This window comes from Echinococcus granulosus (assembly GCF_000524195.1).
Source record: "Echinococcus granulosus chromosome Unknown EG_S00043, whole genome shotgun sequence".
NCBI classification, from domain to species: domain Eukaryota; kingdom Metazoa; phylum Platyhelminthes; class Cestoda; order Cyclophyllidea; family Taeniidae; genus Echinococcus; species Echinococcus granulosus.
Window position 1 is genome coordinate 364680 of NW_020170423.1, and position 18906 is coordinate 383585.

General features: G+C 42.8%; 3 protein-coding genes across 3 annotated transcripts; 1 reads left to right on the forward strand and 2 right to left on the reverse strand. All coding sequences in view use genetic code 11, as the record gives it.

Moving 5' to 3' along the window:
- Window positions 1-3854: 3854 nt before the first annotated feature.
- EGR_05653 (NSFL1 cofactor) lies at window positions 3855-6498 on the forward strand (the record flags this gene model as incomplete). The annotated part of the gene is made up of 8 exons (XM_024494902.1): window positions 3855-3962; window positions 4159-4361; window positions 4684-4765; window positions 4885-5045; window positions 5116-5359; window positions 5424-5689; window positions 5778-5837; window positions 6366-6498. The coding sequence occupies 8 exons, from the start codon at window positions 3855-3857 to the stop codon at window positions 6496-6498; spliced, it is 1257 nt and encodes a 418-aa protein (XP_024350699.1).
- A 508-nt stretch (window positions 6499-7006) lies between these two features.
- EGR_05654 (Flotillin-2) lies at window positions 7007-12079 on the reverse strand (the record flags this gene model as incomplete). Its single annotated transcript, XM_024494903.1, has 9 exons — window positions 7007-7045; window positions 7275-7647; window positions 8246-8454; window positions 9393-9545; window positions 10993-11196; window positions 11267-11430; window positions 11466-11545; window positions 11583-11664; window positions 12031-12079. 9 exons carry the CDS (start codon window positions 12077-12079, stop codon window positions 7007-7009), a joined length of 1353 nt encoding a protein of 450 aa, XP_024350700.1.
- Window positions 12080-16606: 4527 nt separating this feature from the next.
- On the reverse strand, window positions 16607-17732 carry EGR_05655 (Fatty acid-binding protein; the record flags this gene model as incomplete). The annotated part of the gene is made up of 3 exons (XM_024494904.1): window positions 16607-16660; window positions 16952-17100; window positions 17483-17732. The coding sequence occupies 3 exons, from the start codon at window positions 17730-17732 to the stop codon at window positions 16607-16609; spliced, it is 453 nt and encodes a 150-aa protein (XP_024350701.1).
- Window positions 17733-18906: the final 1174 nt, after the last annotated feature.

The window sequence follows — 18906 nt, forward strand, 5'->3', positions numbered from 1 at the left end:
CCCGGTTTAGTTAAATGCAGCATTGTTATCGCATTAAACAGCAAAAACAACTTACCATTTTATACTCCTGCATACACACACACATAATGTGGCTTTGCTTTTTAATACTCATTCTACTTTTTGAAAATAAATGCATATTGACTCACGGTGAATGAGAATGAAGGCGAGTTATGTATTGCGGCAGAATTGGAGTCTCTGCTAACTTTTGGTGGGAAGCTACTTATATCACGCTCTTAGTCTTGGATAAGCATTCGGTCAGAACCGCCAGTGCAGTCTGAAGCTATACTTTTCATGAAGTTGCTAGCCTTTTGTATCACATCAAATTGTTTTGCTCTACATGTGCTTAAACTCGAGCGTGTTTCTCTCCTATCCGTATTCTTTTTTGTTATTTGACTCGAAATCAAAATCAGCGGAATGGTTGTCATTGTTGTGCTGTGATACCGGCTTTGTCGGCGCCCCCTGGTTAAGTCGCCTCCGCATTCCTTTGATGAGGCTGCCTTCAGCTTTCGCTCTCGCACGTAAAACGCGCTCCTCGTTACTACTCTCCAGTCAGCAGTGTGTCATCAACCACTTGTACTACAGAACCGAGATAAGTCAAGACTGCGATTTAACCACTGAAAATCGGCCACTTTCTCCTTGTTTCAGCCCTAGTGACCTGGACATCTCTGAAGTTGTAGTAAGCTATACCAGTTCGGAGAAAGGTTTACTATTAGTTTACGCTGAAGGGTGCAGGGGTGGCTGGGGACCACTTTGTCAAGTAGAAGTAAAACTGCGTGGTTAAACAACGTATCAGATCGCCGGGGAGTGCTACGTGTGTCTCTAGTAGGGAGCGCGAAATGAACGCCAAAAATCTAACAACTTTGCTACAAATCCTTTCATGATGTGAGATTTGGCTATTGTGGTTCGCGAGGTCCAGCCACTCTTTTAAAGTGAGTTTGTATGTTCGTCTTAAAGCGGGTGTCACAGTTGCCCATTGTTAGTCATACTTCCCTGCGGAAGGAGCTATTGACTGGATCTTTTCTATTAAAGACAAAGCACTGAGGTAGACATGGGTGTAGTGCTTTGTCTGCCTCTTGGTTTTGGTAATGGGCTACGAGGGGAGGGGGCGGGCGTGGGCTTCGCTATTGTACCTCCGTCTGGCGACCTGGCCTCCAAGGCGTGTCACTAGGCCTCCTCAGCCCCTCTGAACATTAACAATGCATATCACGCCCGAGTACTATGTCGTCTTTTGTCTTTAGGGATGCCTCGGGGCGCTACGATAAAAGACAAAAAATGGATGAAATGCGCAGTTTTTTGCAGAAAATTTGAATTATTTTTAACTATGGGAGATTAATGTAAAGGAAATTTAAATAAAATATGATGGTCATGTACTCAGAGTCTTCAATCAAAAGTGTCAGTTTCCTCGATAGGAGATGAGAGGCTCCCAACCTGATTATTTCAGCTCTTACGCTCGATGGAGGATGGATTTCCCTATTAGTTGTCTCATCACCGATTTAAGTCGCTTCAGCATTAATTCCTTGACTTTAACACTTCTTGAACTCCGTGAAACTAGGAGAAAGTTATGTTTGAGCGCAGCTGTTCAACAGCCAACTCAGACCGAGTTTTCGTGAGGTTGCTTTACTTCAACTGGTTCACCTCCGAAAGCATGTCAAATGAGTTATCATTTCACCTTTCAGTAATGCAATGCTTATAATATCTCCCCAACGTAGACTAGGTGAATTAAATATCTGTCAGTGCTTACTTTCACTTGAAATCAGAAATATTAAAATAACTAGAGTTCCTCATTTTCCACTAGTATGGAGAGCATCATTTTCCTCAGGAGGATATGGTAGGGGAGGCCAAAAATGGAAGCCATGAATTTAAGACCCAGCATACCAAGGTAATCTCCAAATTGTGAGGTAGCCTTGTCACAAATGTTTTGTGAATTAGTGCCAGGAAGTCTTCCACAGGCAACCGATGGACCTGACGGTAGCATGCAGCTAGCTCGTGCGCAATGCCTTCAGCTAAATAGTTGGATTATGCCCCCTTCTTTAGTTGAGGTCTTTTTTATTTACGTGATTACTGAGCAGGCCAAAAGGAACATTTTTTCGTCTAAGAAATTGGTGGGTTGGGAGGTGGATTTACGGTGTCTAACAGCCTACTTCGAAAGAAGCACCCTATGATAGATGGAGGGGGATTGCGTGTTTTCGCAAAAGGCTTGTCTGTCGGTTTCGCTGCCGCTTACGCAAATGAATGCGCACAAGACGCGTGTGTGCGACATTTCGTTGCGCAAGGCGAAGCTGTGTTGCCTCGGCGATTTCCCACTCACCGCGGCTACGAGGTTCCAATATTAGTACAATATCCAGGGCATGAAGAGATAATCCAGTCAGAGGGAGTAGGTTAAATGACTTGGCAAGCAAGTTATTCGAAGTGCCTGACTGAAAGAGCTATAGTTCAAATGCATTTTCAGTCCCCAAAGTCGAAGTGACCGAATACAGCCCTTTTGCAATTGTTATGCACGTAAAAGGGAACGGGTACTAGTGTTTGCGCTTAGGTAGATTTTAATGTTAAATTGAACACAGCTGTTTTCCTAGCACTTTTTACGTACATTATTCCGGGTTGTATAGCACAAATGGGCGAGTGAAAACAGCATGCATCACTTTCATTGACGCAGGTTTGTGATGTTAAACTTAGGTGCGAAAAGTGTCAAAGGTGCTTGAGCAACAAAGAATAAAACTGTAGCAGCAGAGAAGAGCTGAAGGAAAAAAGATTGTATACAACGTAGAAAACAGTTTTTTCTGATGAATACTTCCTAAAGGAGTCTATCATCATCAGGATTTTTTTCTAATTTCATAGGATATTTACGTCATTGTCAAACTAGAATACAAGTAGAACTGCTCTTGCTCCGGAATTGGTTTCAACGAAGCGCATTTTTGTAAAGAGTCTTCATATTATGCAGCACTTTGCTAGTTTGTTCAAATACGTCTACCCTTTGATATGCAAGAGCCTGTATCCGCACGGCGATGTGGGCTTCGAGTCAGGCTAGTAGCGACCCAACACTTGTGTGTTAGCAACACATGTAATGCACCCTGAAATCTTCCTAAATACGAGAAAAGATATAATTCTCAGGCAGAATATATATTGTAAACCTTAGAAGGGCATAGCATGACCCGGAGGGCAAGCCTCTAGGCGAATGTACAATGAAGGAGCACCTAAGTGACCATTTACTGAAACCAAGAGGTAAGCAAACAGCCGACTTATTACTATACATTACCCACCATACTTTTCCCTCATAATGCCGGGGGGCCTTGGGGCTCTGTAGTGATGTTTTGGGTGGATGGCGGTGGGGTCACTTATTACCCCCGAATTTTCGGATGAATCCCACTGTAATGGCATTTATGTTTCCCGACTTAGCAGTTGAATGCGGCATCTGAGAAACTCAGTTCTTCTATATTAACTAAAGATGAATGTGTCCCATAATCTATCTTCAGGGCGTTCCTCATTTAATGCTTGTTATTTGGCCTTCAGGACCTTCTAACAAAAGGATTAGTTTGACGAGGTTATTTCTATTAGTCAACGTTAATGAGAGTGAGTACAGGCTTGGGAGAGTCTGGGTTCTGGACTCTCCCCTGCCTGGAAAGAATATGACAACTTTACAAAATTAGTTTTTTGAAAGCACCTCACATAAAAGACACATTTGAACAGCACAGACATTAACCCTTAGCCCCTAAAAAGTTTGTTTGCTCTAAACTACTGTTTCATTTAAAATCATTTTTCTCTTTCCAAAAAGTTCTCAATCGTGATTTGCTTGTTTATTTAGGTGTTGATTGGCTTATAATCCCAGGTGTGTGTAAATAGCACTCTACTTCAAAATCATGAGTCAGGATGATCGGAACAAGCTTGTCGAACAGGTCGTTGATATTTGTCAGACCGATGCTGCCACTGCGAGATCTTATTTACAGTTGTTTAACTGGAATCTCAACGTGCGTTTACCGACCTCGGATAGCTTAATAAATGTCCCCTTTTTCTTAGCGAGATTTATTGGGGTAGGGGCTATTAGTACTTCGCTTTTTTGTCATATCCGGCCGGAAAGCAGAGTAGTTTTTGTTTTTCATTAACTGACATTTGGGATACTTGCTGTTATTAGTGGTGTCAACTTGATCCGAATTATAACTATAGGATGCCATTGAGAATCTTCTGAATGCTGCCGATGATGGTTCTACGTCAGAAGAGTTTCCACTACATCAGGAAGTGGTGTCAGGCAGCAACTCTTTTCGTGAAAGAGAACAACCACGACCTACTCCTGCCTCTGGTTCCTTTCATCAAAGTGAAAGTAACTCTGGACCAAGGATAGCTACACTTTCCTCGCTTGACGATCGCAAGTAGGCTCTAAATACTTTTGGACGGTTGATTTTAGTTGATTCTGCATTATATAGCTTGGTATTTTCTTCAAATCCTCTAAAAGTTAGGGCCTAAGAGTGGTCTTTTTAGTAATTTATTCTGCTTAATTCTGTTATGACTACTCATTCTGTATTTTCTTTTTGGCACTTCAGCCACCACCCTCTAAATATGTTTATAGTGTAATTTAATTTTGTGTCCGGAACAATTTACTTGTACCACGAGTTCCAAGCATAGCTTAATTGACCTTCGTAAAGGCGTCCTCTAATCTTACAAATTTTGAAATCTGAAATTCTGCTTTTTTAGGGGTCGTCAGCATGGAACAGATGATGAACAGGGACAAGCTTTCTATGTTGGTGGTGCGGAGCATGGAGGTGGTGGTCAGCAGGTGTGATTTTATGTGCTTCTGCTTTTTCACTTACTTTTGCATTTTGTTGGCTGTGACAAGATAAATACTGATGTTTAAAGTCTGCAGATTTGATAAGATTTAAGAATTTCCATGCCAAGGTTCTTGGGCCACCACGACTGGATAACCCAGAGTCCTTTGTCCAAGGCATTTTCCGCGCAGCTCGTGAGGGCGGTGCGGAGACTCTGGACCACTCTCGAGTCTCTGATCTCGGTTTTGACTCTGCGAGCCATCGAGAAGCCTTTGCTGGCACTGGATATCGGTGAGCTGTTGCCACTAATGCGTCGACTCTAACTTTGCACTGTACCTAATTTTTACATGTTTACTTTTAGCCTTGGTGAATCTCTCTCCGACCCGCTTGTGAAGGTGCCTGGAAAGCAGTCGTCTTCGAGGAGCGTTGGAGTGTCCTCTCACGGGTACGATGGTGGGGAAGGGGAAGGTTCAAGTGAGGCCCAGTCCGTGGTTGTGAAAATGTGGCATAACGGTTTCAGTCTCGATGATGGACCTCTCCGGTCCTACACCGATCCTGACTCCCTCGAATTCATGGCTGCTATCAGGCAGGGACGCATTCCTCCCGTAAGAATGTTTAAAAAATCTGCCTCAAGTGTTTAGAAATGGTCTCTTAATGTTGTCATCACAGGAATTAATTTCGTCGTCACGAAACCGCGAGGTCCATGTCCTCCTGGAAGATCACCACGACGAGCCATACCAGCAGTCCCCAGCCCCGAAAGTGAAGGCCTTTTCTGGTGTGGGTCGGATATTAGGCAACCCAGCTCCCAAGGTGATCACTAATGCGCCCCCTGCTGTCACCGATATCACCTACTCTTCATCCCTTCTTCGCTGTCCAGAAATCGACCAGTCAAAACCGACTACTCAGTTACAAATTCGATTGCCTGACGGCTCCAGGTATACTTAGCCTTTTTTCTTATTCTTATTACACTTTTGTATGGAGTACAAGTTGAATGCGCTGATCACCTTTAAACTCACCTTTTAGGTTGGTTGTTAAGTTGAATCACCAACACACAGTACAGGATCTGCGCGCCGCAATAATCAGGTGGGAATTATAGTGCCCCTTTCTCACCAAATTACTGCTCGTCTTAAGTGTAGCCCAATTCATTTTATTTGTTTCTTGTGCCAGTTTTCTAATATTTTATTCGGTCATGATAGTCGCTGTTCGTAATCGCAAACTTATTTTCAACCATCTACGGCTATCCATCTCACATAACTAAGCAAAAGCCTTCAGGCGGGCTTATCTGTCACTGTCAGTTATTGTTCATGCCAGTACACCCTACCTGACAGACGTAATTGTCAACTCACTTACATCGGCCAGATCAGTGAGCAAACTGGGCTGCCGTAACACGCTCATCACAATTCTTAGGGAGAAGACAACCACGGCCATGGCGTTTCTAGGCCAAAAGTGTGATTACCCTCCCACATTTACGCAGTTGTAGGCTCCACCCGTCTTCCGCAACCAGTTATCATAAACCCGAAAATTTAACCGTACTAGCTGTTGTTTGGACGGCTTTTCTAGCAACTCATGCCTCTGTATTGTTGTTGGATCGTCTTATCGTTTGCCTTTTAGTCAAAGGCCCGAGTTAGCGTCCCAGTCATTCGGTCTGCACACCGCATTCCCTCGAAATGAGCTTACAGATAACTCGGCCACGTTGGCAAGCGCAAATCTACTCAACTCAACGCTTCTTGTTACCAGGAGCTGAAGATCCCCAATCTCGTCTCATCCCTCTCACGCGTTCATTTTCATTTACAAACTTCTTTTTGACATTGTCACCAGACCTGCGTCTGCAATTTAAATATGTTTCGATATATATGTGCTACCTTTTTTAATAATTGTTCATAGTTCAGTCGGGAAAAGGAACATCAATTGAGGCAGCAGTCACTAGTCTAAGCACCGGTTAGTACGCAGCTTTCTCGTCCCACTGGCCAATTTTACGTATCCCTAGCGACACAGAGCTGCAATTCGTCGATTGACGCCGTGCGATGCTTGTAGAACTGAGTCAATCTATTAACAAGGTGATGGACCGTCAAACCCTTGAGCAGAGAGAGGAGGTCCCCCTCTAGTTCATGAGTTTTTAGTTAAAAGTGCGTACGCCGACAGAAATCGACAGGCTTCAAGTAGGGAAGCGGGGATAGGCGATTGTCCTTCTGAGAACAAATGCAAAGAATAAAAGCGGTCGAGGAGTGATCACAGAACAAGTGCGTGGGCATTCACGATGCCACAGACGCTCCTGGGATTTGGCCAATAACCTGAAACAAGGAAAAACAGGAAGGAGCAGATTTTTTCAGGGATTGGATAACTGGCCTGCCGAACGATAAGGCGACCACGGTGGGGAAATATGAGGGGTATGAAATATCAGGTCAAGGTCGCCACAGGTTGCGAAGTGAGTATCGTAGAACGAAATCATTTAAGATCAAATATTGCAAACGAACAAAATTGAAAGAAGTGACTAGCTACATGGGAAGGCATTTTGCCTACCTTGGTGAGATCCACACCAGTAACGGCCCTCACGCCCGGGGGTACGGTGGCCGACATGCGCATAAAATCACGACCGAGACCATTTAATGTGGCAACCGAGGTGGATTGTGTCCCCTCCACTCTGTTGCCCTCGCCGATCAACACGATCTCCGCAGTCTTGGCCAAAGGCGCGCAAACTTCCGCCGCCAGAGCGGGTAGCGCATCCAACACCAGTCGCAGCTTCGCCGCCTCGGTGAAGTTGGCGAAAGCGGCAGCACGTGCCGCCAGTCCTTCCGCCTCCGCGGCGCCCTTGGCCTGCGTCACCCCAGCCTGTGCCGCGCCGATGTTGCGCACGCTGTCGGCAGAGGCCTTTGACAAGAGTATCTTTCTGTACCTGTGAGAAGGAGAGAGAAAGAAATGGTAGAACGTGCACAACTAGATTGTGAAAAAATCTACAAGGGGTGTTCACGTCAAACTGGGGCTTTGGATTGCACAAGAACACGTAAAAAGGGACGCTACACGCAATGGTAAGTGACACTCGCAATACCAAAAATGTAGTGATAGTGCTCGCAAGTGCATGAAGCAGTGTAATGATGAAGGAACTTGCACGTGAATTAAAACACAAAAACAGGAACTTGAGAAGGTCCATTCGCACAAAAGACTAAGCGCACAGCACGGCAATAGCACGCTTAGCCATTTGAAATGTGGTACTGAGGTAGTGTAGGCGTTTTCGAGACAGCCGCACGTCTGTGACAAATTCGATTGTAGCACTTGCCAGCCCACAACCTCAGCAGAAACTCCTTTTAGCCATTGCGGCGCGTGGAGCGCGTGAACAACGCAGAACCTGTCATGACATTGCATAAGGGACGAGTCTTTCTGCGGGAACGGGGAGCAGAATCGTTTCACAAACATTTCCAATTTTAAAGGCTAGTGCACATTGAGTATATAGAAGTTCCGGCTGGAATTGAAGGTCTTTCGCACTTATAGAGTACTTCTGCAAGTTGGAAAGGAGGGCGTACTTTTCAGCCTCAGCGATTTGACTGATACGGAAGGCCTCAGCCATCGCGGGTTCGTGAACGGTGGCTTCGAGGACCTTAGCGATACGTTGGACCTCCTGCTCCTCAATATCGATCTTCTTGGTCTTCTCCACTATCTCCACCTTCACCTCCTCGTCCCTAATCAGTTGCTTTTCTTTGGCAGACTGAAAAAAAGAGGCAAGGTTCAACAATGTCTTCAGAACTCTTATTTCTTTTTGTTCGTGGAGAAAATGAATTGAATATGGAAACGAAATCACATTTTATGATGAAGAATATGCGGGTTGAGAGAACAAAAATAAAAAACTAGGGTCATCAGTGCTTGCGCTTTTGTACCTTCAAAAAGTGAAAGTTCGTTGGCAATCACCTGGAGCCAGGACTTACAAATATAAAACTGATTCCAAGCAGCCAATATTGCTTATAGCTCAACAGTGTAGATGAGGAAACGCCCAACTGCTGCTGAGGTAGAAAAACTACCGTGGCCTTAACAGATACCTTCTGCATAAATTTATATCACCGTCTCATCCTCAGTCTTCACACCACCAAAGGTGTCGGAGTTTGTCATAGGAAGAGATGACCAAAGAAGCATGGGCTTCGCTCCGAAGCGGAATATATGATTCCTTTTTTTCGGACAAAGGAGAAAAGTTTGAATAAGAAACTAATTTTGGATAATGAAACCCTGAACTATTAAAGGCACTAACGCAAGGCGTTGCTTTCATCATCTTCGAAAGTCTACACAAAGTTAAAACGGTTCAGTCTAGTCGGAGAGTTATGGGACTTTATCCATGGCCAAAAGTAAATACAATGATCACAAGTTTGTGACACGAGTTGGTGTGACTAATTGCCAAAACCCAATAGAGAGCATATATCATACACGTGCCAGCGAATTTGTTAATATACCTAAATTGACGGTCTTACCGACCTCAAACACCACATTTGTTTTAACTGCATGTCACTACATAGGCGCCATGATGACGAAGTGAAGCTCCGCTTACTCTACTACCACAACAATTTTTCAGTCCTACTATATGTATGTAGTAAAGCCATTTTCATACTTGTGACAACACCTCTGGTAGTAACACGGGCACTGGATAAGGCCACCCACCTGAAGTTCTTCCGCCAGATCTGCCTCGGCACGCGCCTGGTTGATTTCCACATCGAAGGCAGCTTTTTGCAGCTCAAATTCCCTTTGGTGCTCGGCGATAGCTGCGTCCACCTTGCATCGCACCTCCATACGTGCTTTCTCGCATTCTGCCTCCTGTGAAAGCAAATTCACACATTTTAGCTCAAATGTCAAGTGTAATAGGTAAAACAAATATCTGAGTCTCAAAGGACAATAAAGAAGGCGAAAATTTTGGAGGCTGTCAAATAAGGGACCACGTGAAGCAATGAAAGTGTAATATATGAAACAAGGGCCTTCTAGATGATAAGTCATTAACAACCTCTTTTTATGAGATCGAATTAGCGGTTAGTCATACTCCAGCGAATGGGTTGTAATGGGTCATAAAACAGTAGGGAAATTAAATAACTAGATTCGTGCGTCAACGCAATAATTCCCAAAATTGTTTTCACCTTCTATCTAATGAGGTAGTAATTCTCCACAAGTTAACTCAAAGCGCCATTTATGAGAAACGAGGCACTTTTAACAACAGTCTCGAATGAAAAAAGGAAGCGGGAGCTCTGAAATCTGAGTCGGAAGATGAAACGGAAACGTAACTATATTTTACAGACTGCTTATAACAAAATGGCCAAAATATAGAAGTAAAAGTAAATTACATCAAATGGACAAACAGACAGCCTCAACTGGTAAGAAAGCTTGCTTGATCTATACTTTTGGGAGTATAACCGGATTAACGAATGAAAGTTGGGTAGCTTTAAAGAGTGAACTACAGAAGCCAAGCAAATCCCTTCAAATTCGCTATCAAGACGAACACAAACCTTAATCGTGAGTGCTGGAAGCACATTAGCATCTCAAAATCCACCCACTTACACATTTACACAGAAAGAACTTGATCTACCTTCCTAATTGCCAGAAACATGAGACTGAGGATATGAAACCCTTTAGGTTGCTCAATTTTGACGCAAGAAAATACCAACATACGAGCTTCAAGCACCATGCAATGGATAAAACAGGTATCATTTGATGCTGTACGCCTGAAAAATACAACTTGATGAATCAGATTAACAGATGGAAATAGGTAATGGCTTGCTAAGGGACCTGTTACAAGTAAATGAGTGAGATGCGGAAGCCTAGCCGCCTCCTTAATCCGGACACATTGGTAGATTGACTTTTAGGTGATGGCGTTAAATCTTAGAAGTATCTCTTTTAAAAATATCGCTACCAGCCTCACCTATGTGCTACTCTCACTTTCTTACTTGAGGCCAGCTATTCAAGAAAAAATTTCCTTTTTTGGCTTTTGAATGACGCTTGAATTAGTCAAAAGAATAAACAATCTGGATTGCAGTGGTCATTGTTCCGCTGGGACCATAATACTAAACGCATTAACCAGTGAAAACGGGAAGAAACTACGAGGCTTATTTGCTAACTTACTAATTCTGAGTTATTGTAATTTATGCTTTGCTAAAAATTGACGGAATTTCTAAATCCCGCAAGATGCTAATAGCGCATAAAAATAGTGGACAATTACGGAATCAGCCCGTAGTATTTGAAGAGACTTAAAGCCAATCACCCGATGTGTACTTACAACAATTCCAGCATCGCGTTCCGCCTCAGCAACACCCACATTGGCGTCGCGTTTGATCTTTGCAATTTGTGGGCGACCAAGGGAGTTGAGGTAGTCAACATCGTCAAATACGTCCTTTATGGTGAAGCTGAGGATCTCGATACCCATCCTGCCAACATCGGGAGCAGCTACTTCCCTCACCAAGGAAGCAAACTGATCGCGATCCTAAACGGACAAGAGAGTGAACAAATTACGTCAAGCGCGAATTGATTCAGATCGGATTTTTGAAACTAACCTTATAAATGGCCTCGACTGAAAGAGTGCCGAGAATTGCACGAAGATGGCCTTCTAATGTTTGCAGGACCGTATTCTCGACTCGATAAAGATCCAAATCTAAGAACTGTTCACAAGCCAGAGCCAGAATGTGTTCATCGGAGAGAACCTTGACTTGTGCAACGCCTATATTGTTTCAAGTTTTCTCAAAGGTAGCCCACCAGTTACAGTCAGAGGCACTCCCTCTATGGTCTCCACATGCTTACAAGTAGGGTTCAGTGTCATTACCTCAAGGGATATCCTGATGAGGATAATTCCTCATGATAGAGGTGACTTACGTTTGGACGTTGCTTAAACAACACCAAGCCCACCCCCATCCACCAATGATTGTGCGAACACGACGACCACCCAAACATCCACCTAAATAGCAATGAAAACACTCAATACTAATGCACTTTTCAGACAATAAGGTAACCGATGAGGCGAGGCAGCAGAACCTTTTCTATATGCTGTGATCAACCAACCCGCCTTTAATGTATTAACGTGCAGCATGTTAGTAGCGGATGACCAATCCCTATGTCGGTTATCCATGACAAACCAAACAAAGAAGAAAAATGGGTGCATTTTGCATATATTTACCTTAAACTGAGTCGCTGCAAGCCTAAAAGAGGTACGAGTATACTGCGCATGCAGCCACTTAAACAGACGCTAATGACAAACAAGCCCCTTTATTGCGCCTTCGGTAGGATACATTCACCAAAAACAACCATGAAAACATCGCTTTACCCGAAATGACAAGAGCCTTGTTTGGCCCGACAGTATAGACAGCCCCCATCCCGAAGGCTAATTTTGCAAGATAACTGGTCTAGTCAATCACATTCCACTTCAATTTACTTGGTTGTCCTCAGTAGCACTAGTATAATGCGCGATTATACATGCTTGGATCCCATAAATTTATTGTACCTTACTTTAAGGTTGAATGTATTTTTTCAAACAGCATTTATTTTATGTGTCTGAAATTCTGAAGCAGTTTTAGAGCTTATATTGAACGCTGGGTTTGGGTGTTATTGCTGTATATCTTAACGTGCCAGGTCACATAGGACAATTGCGACAAAATTTTATTTGCTTTTAACAGGTAATCATCAAATAGGTGAAGTCCTGGGATTTTAATTCTGACTTTAGTGGGTAATCAAGCCTTATAGCCATATGAACTCCTTATATGTTCTCTCAGTCGATTAATTTCTGTTTATTAAGTAGAATTGGCAGCCAAACCTAAAATTCCTACTTTAGATAGAGGATTTGTGCACGCAAGCCTTTTGTTACATAATATTTGCACAGCTTAAAGACGTTGAAATCCGCAGCTGCGTCCCGAGACTTCCCTGAATATGAAAGAAGACATGGTACTGGGGCAGAATGTGTGTATATTCTACTTACCGTAGGACTTGGCGGTATCAGCATGGCCCCGAGACCACCCCACTCGACGAATGTACAAGGCGACTCGTATCCATAATCGGGTTAAGTAACCAATGTATTACTTTGCAAAGCTTATTCTGAATCCAGCCGTTTGTATTCACAAAAGTTGTTAGTAAAAAGGATATATCCTCGAACCAGTCAAACTTGGTTACACTACTTCTTGCCGAATAATCATATTACCTTTCTGAAGAACAGACCGATGTGGTGTTGGAAATGAAGCACATGGTGACAAAACCTTTTCCCTAGATGGGAGTCGGCTAAAAACGCTGTTTATGTGTCTAACATTTCACAATATCGTCCACCTTATGCACCTGAAATACAAGGCAATTGTGCTCTTATTCAAACCACTAAATAAATGGTGAGATCACATTCAACGATTCCTTGACTTTTTCTGCAAATCGGATTGTCCCGTTCTCCGTGCATTCATACTCCCCTTAGCCGAAGACGAATTCTAGGAAAAAAAAGCATCATGCCTGATACAGTTCTGTCTACGTGGCTTAAATATTCAGAACGCTGATTCAAAAATACAAAACTCGATTATACCTTGAAAGTATTCCATGATCCTTCCATAGGATATCCACATCTGGATTTAATTGCCTCTCTCAAAATACCTAATTCTTATTTACTTGAGATAGAAAAAGATTGTGGATTGTCAATAAACGCCTTTCCTTGTTTTTGATCATTTTCCCTTTCAAAAATGGAAATCTTCATTAGTTGCAAAGTTTTTTGCTTTCATCGGTGCACCGTTGCGACCCGCTTATGATGATAATAATAATTTCTTCTTCGCTACTGCCTTAACGTGAACCTTATCAAATAATTATGTGCTAAAAGGTTTCCCAAATCACCCAAAATACAGTCAGTTTAGACTCTAGTTTAAAAGCAAACTGTTACACTCTGACCTGTCAAATGCATGGCCAGATGTATTGCGTTGGGACGGTTATATGTAGCCACCCGAATCTGCCCTGAAGTCGGCAGAAGTCATAAGAGTGTGACGGAAGATACATTGCTGATGTACGCAAGAGCTGAGACTATCAGCATGTTTCGGAGGCCGTGGTGGCGAGTAGAAGTTAAATGGCAATCCCTTTAAAATCGGATTTAGGCTTACGAATTTTCAAGGTAAGATGTTCCATGACTTCCGTGGAATAAACATACTTCATTACACTTTCATTTTGCTATATTCCCCTACGGTGACCGATGATGTGAATTTCTCTATTGGCTTTCTGTTTACAAAATTATTGGCCGAATTGATGTTGACGCAAAGTAGGATAGGAGAGCAGTAAACTCCCCAATGGGTCAGAGAATGATAAATTAACGGTCTTCAGAACTCGCAGAACGAAAGCATCAATCATAGGAATTATCCAAACAGTGCTCTTCTTGACTAGCCACCTATTAGCCACCCAAGATATGAATAACGGATGGTATAATGGAACAGGAGGAGTTGGCTGATTAAGAAAAAATCTATGACCACTAGAGGGGAACTTGTGTGCCTGATTTACAAGCATAATTAGCTCATACATTACCTGCACCAGGCTGCCGTCCACACTCGACGTCAGGAATTTCTCTCTCAAAATCAAAAATGACCTTCAATTTTCCTCCTTACAGCCATCAGCCCTGCCACATCATCATCAACATCATCCACACCTCCAGGAAAGGGCCGATAAAATTGGCACCCAGTGAGAATTACCGTGTAATTTAGTGGGTAAAATACTCCACAAACGGTGCTATTCAATGGGAAACCTTGTGAAGCTTTGTATCAGCTAGTGTGTTTGACAGATCGGAGCAGAGTCATGCTTGGGTAAATGTTACACAATGCGAGACAGTTATTGTTTGTGTGGCACCATAGTTGCTAAATAGACTTCTTTACTTGCCGCACATCAATGACAGTCGGGTACCAAACTTTTGATTGAATAACTGCATGTCAGTTGGTTTCGCTATCATCACCGCGGGTTGCATGAAGCTCAAAGACTACAATTATTGAAGACCACCCCCCAAAAAAGGATAGATATATCACTTTGTTTCCTATGCAACTCCTCACTATTTTTCGGCTTAAGTGAATTTGCAATACCAAAGCATACCTCATTGGTTCCAATTTGCCTAAACGCAAAGTGATAGATACTACAGATGATCTGAAAAAACAATTGAGCGCTATTTGATGACGAAAAAGGTAAACGTTGTGGCTCTCCAAACTTTCACGAGGCCGGAGACCATGCCGTCCTGTGGAAGTACAAACGCAAAGCCTTAAGTACCTGCGTAACCAAATCAAAGAGACAAACAAACCACTTAAGTATTAAACAGCGCCCTTTCCATTTGAGCTTCGTCCCCTAAGCTCGTCTTGGTCAATCTCCTGTGTTGGCCAACAGGGTAGAGTTGGTGTTTTAAACACCAACAGCAACGATTTCCAAATTCGCAGGCAAGCGAGAAAACATTTTACCGCAACTTCACTGATCCCTCTGGGCAAATCCACTGGATCTGCAGTTTCGTCCTGTTCGGGAACTGTATTGGAGGAAGGGGAGATGTGCTGGCCATCTCGTTTCCCATCTTTGGCCGTAAGAACACTGGTCTAAAAGCAGTTATTTAATATTGGAGGGAGTTCAAAATTGTTTTCTGGAGATGAGGTCTCGTGTCTATTCCTTCTTGCCACACTATTCCCGCTTCAGAGCTGCCCAGTCATATCTACTTGGATTCCATCCAGCTAGTGGAGAGGCGGAGGAGGTATCGCATGTTCACTCAGTTGATACCTTTAAAGTATGGTCCTAGGCAACTAAGTGGTTCATGGTTTGTGCTACTCGTTTCAGTTGTTACTAAAATTCCTGTCGAACACGGGGCTAAGGGTAACTGCTGAAGATGGACGTCCTTTTCAACTCTTCTGCTAGAAGACATCACATATTCTCCCACCCGTGACATATGCCCCTCTCCAATTCAGAAATGGAAACCAGAGTAGTTGTTCCTTAAAATCGGATTCACTTCCCATTGTCACCAGTGTGGCGTCTCGAGGCCTTCCGAAGGTCAAGGCGTTTACTGGCATTGCCTGAGGGCTAGGCAATAATTGGTCATAAAGTAAAGTGAACATCTAATTCGGACTTAAAAGCAGTATTCCAACACCGAGAAGGTCCTCCCAAATAGCTCAAACTCATACTACCCTAATGAATCCAATATTGGTTAATTCAATTACTAACAATCAATAACCAATCAATCGCCGAAGCTGCAGGACAACTTTTTTTGCATCAAACGCACATTAGAATTCCAATGCAACAAATTCGTGTAACCGCTTTGATAACGCTTTACGTCGTTGTTAAATGCATTGACGCAGCGCCTCCAGCGAAGGCAATAGACTACATCTACTACTCGCCTTGGTGGTGGGCATCGAGAGCCAAATTCGGCTATCCTATCCAATTCACTTCTCTGCGAATATTCTACTTCGACGAATGGAGCAACTTCAAGTCCAACTGGTTGATGGCTTGGGATTTGGTAGAGGGCGCTAATTATGAGGTTCCCAAGTACTTGAGGGAGAAAAACTACATACCGACAAACTGGAAGTAAGTGATTTTATGATCCTCCTTGGAATTGTTTTGAGCACGATTGTGGTAATAAATTCCCCACCTTCTCTACTAAGAGACCACTGTGCGCCGGGCTCAAATTCCATGGGAGACGACTACATGCTTCATGACTTCAGCGAAGATGACTCTCGTCAACCAGAATCCGTTCTTAACCTCGTATCCGAATACCAATCCTACTGGAATGGAGATTGGCTCAAACTTTTCCTCTTCTTCTACAATCTCTGCTACTGCCTAAGAGGCTTGGTGAGTCTTCATTGAATCATGTATGAGAAGATTAAAAGAGATACCAGGCAGAGAATTACCAGCATGTATTTGCAATTGGTATGACACAGCTACTGCACTCGTTTGTAAGTTCGCGAGCACGTCAGATCGCCAACAGTGTAGACCTGTACCAATAGAGGATGATTGCATTTTGTATCTATCAGGAGCAGTTTAGTTTTTATCAACTAAATTGTAGTACATATCATTTCTTATACCTGTAATACTCTAGTACAAAACGTTCTCTTAAAATTTGAGCATTGAATGGGTAAATGTCTCTTTGGCGTTCACTTATGCTTCACGATGGTCGTAGGATTTGTGCAAATATAGCAACCTTACTTTACCAACCTTTTAAAAATGATCATATTGTGTACAGGCAAGGAAGATTCGCCAAACAGCTTGCTTAAAAATTGACTTACCACAGTCATTATATTTCCATTAATAGTTCGAGTTGTAATGATGGTCTCGCCCCCACCCACCTGAATGTGTTTCATCACGCCACCCTCCATTGTGATCTTTGACTTGATGGAGAAAAAGACACGAGAGTTATTGTCCAGAAGGCCTTCTTCTTAACTCTTCCATTGAATTAAATGCTAGGTTGATCACACGACTAATGTCAGAGCACTAGTGTAATCATGAATCCATTAGTGGCAGCAGAAGTCCGTCAAGGTCACAACAAAGTACATGTCTTTTTTGGTATGAAGAAAATCAGGCACGTTATTGTTAAGATCTGAGGCCTACAGAAAGCATTTCTGTAAAACTCAGTACGTACCATTTTGAGGCTCCAATTATTTTTTACAAAGGCGGTTTGTCTAGTTTATTGGTACTTACAAGAAAATCTACGGAATTTTAGAAGAATTGGTAAATTACAACTTCTCATAAATAAAATATATCTGTGATTTATTTGAGAGGAGTGAAGTTTGAACAATAAATAAATAGGACTGCCACACTTGCCTTCATAGTGGCACCACCTGAGCATGCCTCTTCGAACTCCTGATCCAATCGAAAAGCCGCCTCTGTTTTCCCCTTAATGGACGAAACAGCGATACAATACGTGTCCGCATCTTTCTGTGAAAATATGGTTTTTGAGCCAACTAGCAGAACCATCTTTGCGATGGCCGTAGGGACACCGAAATGATGCATAAATTTGTGAAAATCGCCATTTGAATCCACCTTCCAGGTGCCTAGGAATGCCTCCATTTTGTAGCCACACCAAAGAAAAAATAAATGGTGGTTGTGCACTTGGCGATTTTATTAATGACGTGAGGTGTGAAAACACGCTGACAATTGGAGGACACAACGAGGTTAGAGCGCCGTGAGTTTAGGTTGACGCCTTGACAAAGCCATAGTGAGCAAAGTGGTCCTTCAATGTAGTAAGAATTCGGTACAAAAGATCAAACTTATCCAAAGCGTACGGAGTGGCGGAGAATACAAAAAAAGGATTGGGCTAAATTCCTTATAAAGATCAAACAAATTTCTTACAGTTTGGTGTGCAGACCACAGAAACGAACTGGTAAAAATGATCGAGACTAGAAAAATGCGCTTCTTAATCTGGATAAAGTTATAAAGCACAGACATGAGTCATTTCGTTAAAAAGGATCATTTATTGTATTTTTAGTCATTTTTTCTGCATTCTGACTCTTCCAATCAGTGAATGTTGATTGATCCTCGTGGATGTCATTTAAGCCTGTCAGCTCCAAGAAGTGTCTGCCTCAGTTTCAAAGCGCTAGAGATCGTCCACAAAAGTGGCTGCACAGCATCTGGAGAGAGTGGGGTGTACGATGAATTTAACAGATTTAAAGTGGTGACAGAATCATTCAAAGATCGCCAGATAGTACCAAAGAAGACGCTCAATTTCTTAATTGAAATACAGTGATAGGTAGAGTGAAATTAGGCAAGCTTTAATGTAGTTTAAAATGAATAAATTGGTTTGTATTTTTACCACCTGGGAAGGGAAAGCTATCAAACATTTGTGCTCCAATCACGTGCACTGGCAACAGATTGACTTGTAATGGGAAGATTGACTCCTTCTTCAACACTTCAACATTTGTTTGATGAAAATCACATAGGGTGACTCCACACGCTCCACTCACCACACATCACGCATTCCTGAGGTCCTCACCACTTCATCTCCATGAGGCGCACATACCGAAGGCCAAAAATTTATGGTCGTAGTCTACAACCCAGAGGTGTACACGTAGAACTTTTTTACACAATAGGTGAGGGTGGTACATGAGTCGGGGAAAGTTCTATTATAATTCCTACCCACAAACACATCGCAAGACCGCATACCTCATAATGCACACTAAAAACAATTTAGCTGAGAGAGGAGGGAAGAAGGAGAGAGAGAGAGCGAGAGAGAGAGAGAGAGAGG